The sequence below is a fragment of the Antrostomus carolinensis genome, unplaced genomic scaffold (genome assembly GCF_000700745.2).
Source record: "Antrostomus carolinensis isolate BGI_N321 unplaced genomic scaffold, ASM70074v2 scaffold41419, whole genome shotgun sequence".
Lineage (NCBI taxonomy): Eukaryota > Metazoa > Chordata > Aves > Caprimulgiformes > Caprimulgidae > Antrostomus > Antrostomus carolinensis.
In genome coordinates, this window is record NW_010339975.1 from 647 (window position 1) to 4,581 (window position 3,935).

Below are 3,935 nucleotides of genomic sequence, written 5' to 3' on the forward strand. Positions count from 1 at the left end.
CTGCTTGTACAACTACCTGGAGGGTCAGCAACCCTACCCTGGGCTAGCCCCACAGCTCCCCATAACACCTTCAACTGTTCACACAGCCTCCAGAGATGCCTCAGCCATAGGAGGAAGTGAACTGTACTACCCCAGAAAAGATGAGTAAAAGGTAAAAAGTACTTTATTAAAAGCTGAAACACAACATTAAATACACAGTAACACATAGACAAGATCCTGCTTGAGTTCAGGTAGGAGTTAAGAAATAAGAGGTTGTGCTAGATTCCAGACGACGGAAGAATGCAGCTGTTTAATAATGCTTATCTTGCTGTTTTGACTGCTGGCATATTTGTTCTTGATTGCCTGCAGAGAGAGAAGTTTGATTGTTTACCGTGTTCATAAACTTACATTGTTCCAGGTCACCTCGGGTTTAGTGATCAAGACAAGCCCATCCTAGCACAAAAAAACAGTTAATGGCTAGCTCATGCCACTTCATAGAGATAGAGATCTTCAGCAGAAGTGAGCAGGTCCAATCCAAGTCTGACAGCAGTAGCTCAGCTAAGCCAGCGTCAGAAGCACCACGTATTTACACTTAACCACACATACTCCCCCACCTGGCACCACGAGATTCTTACCACGTGCTTCATAATGCCCTCATTCACCAGAATTATGTTCTTTGCTATATGCTGCATAACTGGGAGAAGGTCACTCTCCGTGTAAGACATGTAGTGTTGCAGTGTTGGTGTCTGAAAAGAAGGGGAGCCATTAGACAAGCCTGGGGAACGTAACAGGAGATTGGCCAGGAGCACTGTAAACACGCTCAAGCAACTTGCAGCTGGGGTGTCAAAAACCACACACATCACACCAGTAATTGTTTTTTTAGTCTTATGTGCTTGACGAGTAGAGCATCTGCATTCAGATAACACAGGCCTGTGACAGACTCGGGGGCACCCTGAACATGCCTGGGATTCCTGCCCTGCTGTGAGAAAGATCAAAGCACAGTGGAAAAACTAGGGCCTGTGAAAGAAAAATCCCCGATATATACGGGCGAGAGCAGCAGGTTCGGGATCTCTCGCTCCAGCGAGGACCCAGCTCTGCCGTGCCTGCGTCCCCGCTTACGTGCCTCTGCCCCGGGTGCTGCTGCCGAGACCCCCTGGTTTGCGAGGTAACAAGAATACATTCTCTTTTTGCATTTTACCCATGGTTTTTGTGGTTGTTCCTGTGCCCTGCCTGTGTCAGCTCACACACAAGCCTACTAGAACAATTTGAGTACATTGGGTTCTTTGTCCCTGAACAGTTGCTCGGGCAATTGTGGTCTTCTGTCTCACAGGGAGAGTTAAGAGCTACTGCCCTACTTCTGTCCCCTTATGATGGGCCACAGAGAGACAAGAACATGCTGAGATACCACAAGGGAAGCAGAAGGCATGCACTTAGCCCAGAGTGGCCTTAAGCTGGTGCACAGGCACACCAAGTACTGAACGAGCAGGTGATCTGACAAGCATGACTTACCCACTCGCATCCACCGAGGAGTTTCAGAGCTAAACAGGAAGCAGCTGCTGCAGTCTTGGATGGAGGGAAGTGAACCATATCATAGTCCACAATGGACAACTCCATCAGGTACTTGGCCAGAACGTGCTGTTCAAAGTCCACCTGCAGTAAGTCAGAGTTGAGTATTGGCTATCTCCAAGGCAAGAGCATCTCATCAAGCCTATGTTTAGTTGAGCAAGAAGAAGTATGTCCTTAGTCAACATTTTCAGGGCTATAGGCTTCAAATTCAAGTTGCTTAATCACAGAGCAGTTCTGAGCTGTATCAGGCTGCTCGTAGTCTAGGACCACTCTTTTCAACAGCAGTTTAGCAGTTACCTGCAGTGCCAGGCAAGCATTTTAACTCTGGTTTTGAGTGGGTTAGACTCACATGACTGAAAGCAGATAAACAAGACCTGTTTCTACATGGGAGACTGGCCTTAACCAGGCTCAGCTGCTGAACTGCTGCAGTACTTGAAAGCTTTGAACTTTTTAACAAGCTGCCACAGTAGAGTATCGCATTTTCTAGATGCTGCTTACTGCAACACCTGTTCTCAGCATTACCTCTGCAATCTTTGAAGCCCTCCTTAGGAAGTGTGGAGGGAGAGGGTGACCCACTCTGAAGTCCAAGGCTTGCAGGATATTCATCTCCATCTTGCGTATTTGCAAGTTTGTGTAAGTGTGATCAGTTACGTAGGCAAAGTCTCCAATATTTGGGGGAAAAACCTCTTCATATTTGGTGGCAATGAACATTGCTGTGACACCAACTAGCTGCAACATCCTCTTGGAAACAGCATTGTTCTGTAGTAAGAAGCAGTAAGAGATTTATCTGAATGACTTAGGTCAGAACACAGCTTTTCAAGGTAGCCAGCGCATGTTTTGTTCTATGGCAGGATGTTCATCCTGGCACATACAGAATAACTGTACATCCTCTGTTACCTCTGTGGGGGTATTAGAAGGCTTTGGGATCAAACCCAGGAGAAGAGTAAACAGTTTTGATGTATCAGGTCAATGTTCAGAGCTGAGAGGGTTATGTGTTGCATACAATTCAACATCAAATGCGTTTTGTTGGTCAGCTGTATTTTGCTAAGGGTAACATATCTAACCATGCATGGTGTTAGTGATCAGCCCTCATTGTGCTTTGGCTCATGGGAAAAGCATTGCCCAACACTGGGTGAGAGGCACTCACCTGCAGGTAGCGATCGATGATAGCAACTGCCATGTACAGGGTCTCCTGATGGAGTCTGAATTTTATCTGTACTTGCACAAGCCAATCTATTAGTATGGCACGCATGTTCCCATTGATTTCCTGGCCGGCCAGGTATTTGGGTCTGATGGGTTGTTTTTCCTGTGTGGAAGGAATAGCATTAATAGTCACTTACCTGAAGCATTTGCAATGCCTAGCCTCTGTTGCATCTTAAGGCTTATCAAGGAGTTCAGTACAGGAATATGTACTGTTGGTACATATTGGTACACATTGGTACCATAGGTGTTGGCCACAGGGCACAAGGCTTCTTTGTTTACTAGAGATGGGCCAGAGTGATTGGTCTAACCACCAGCATCTGTTTATGTTATCAGCTCAGTTTAATCTTGAATTTCAAGGGGAAGGATCACTTATTAGTGCTTCAGGAAAATCCATAGGTGAAAGTGAATACCAGCTCTAAGCCACACCTCTAACAACAGGTTCACTGTAAGCATCAGCAAATGCCTGTTGCAGGTTGCACCTACGCCTACCAACCTCAAGATCTCTCAGATATCTGTAGATGTCCTTCACATAGTCGCTGCAAAGGTTTGGGTCAGTACCGTCTTCCGCATCTACATCTTGCACATCAAGCAAGACATCAGAAAAAGCCTGACACAGCATGTCTTCTGGTGGGGCACATCCAGATGCTTCCGTGGGAGATGGAGACTGAGGCTTCAGCTACAAGGAAATTCGGGATCAGCGTGGGCAGCAGCTCCCTCTGCAGCCCCGCACGGGCCAAGCGAAGGCTCCGGTGGGGCAAGGCTGCACCCAGCAACTGCGGGGGCCCACGACCCCTCTTTCAGGGCACCGAGTGAGGCTGTGCCCCTCGCTCAGCTGAGCCCCAGGGCCGGGGAGGGGGCACACGGCCCCAAGGAGGCTGCTGATAGTACCTGGGAGGGCTCCAGCTGGGGCTCCGGGGCTGGTGGCGGCACTTGCTCCGTGGCGGCAGCCTTCAGCATGCTCCTGGTAGTTACCCTACCCGGGGAGGTGGCCCGCACGGGCCTGGTGCCCGGCTTCCGCACGCAGCCCCTTTCCGCCGCTGCCGCCACCTTCTTGACGGCAGCCCGCGTCTTCGGCGCGGCGATGCGGTTGCCGATGTCCCCCAGGGCGGTGCGGGACCGCATGGTGGTCGACATCGCCTCCCCGCGCTTGGCGACAGGTACCAGGCTAGTCTTCCCGGCAGCATCGG

At 49.5% G+C, this 3,935-nt stretch overlaps 1 protein-coding gene across 1 annotated transcript; it reads right to left on the reverse strand.

Annotated features, from left to right (window-relative positions):
- Nucleotides 1–237: 237 nt before the first annotated feature.
- CCNB1 (cyclin B1) lies at nucleotides 238–3,882 on the reverse strand. The gene is made up of 7 exons (XM_010176028.2): nucleotides 3,637–3,882; nucleotides 3,242–3,424; nucleotides 2,693–2,851; nucleotides 2,068–2,304; nucleotides 1,489–1,629; nucleotides 615–725; nucleotides 238–342 (listed from the first exon to the last, which is right to left on the reverse strand). Exons 1-7 carry the CDS (start codon nucleotides 3,880–3,882, stop codon nucleotides 238–240), a joined length of 1,182 nt encoding a protein of 393 aa, XP_010174330.2.
- Between the last annotated feature and the right edge of the window lie 53 nt (nucleotides 3,883–3,935).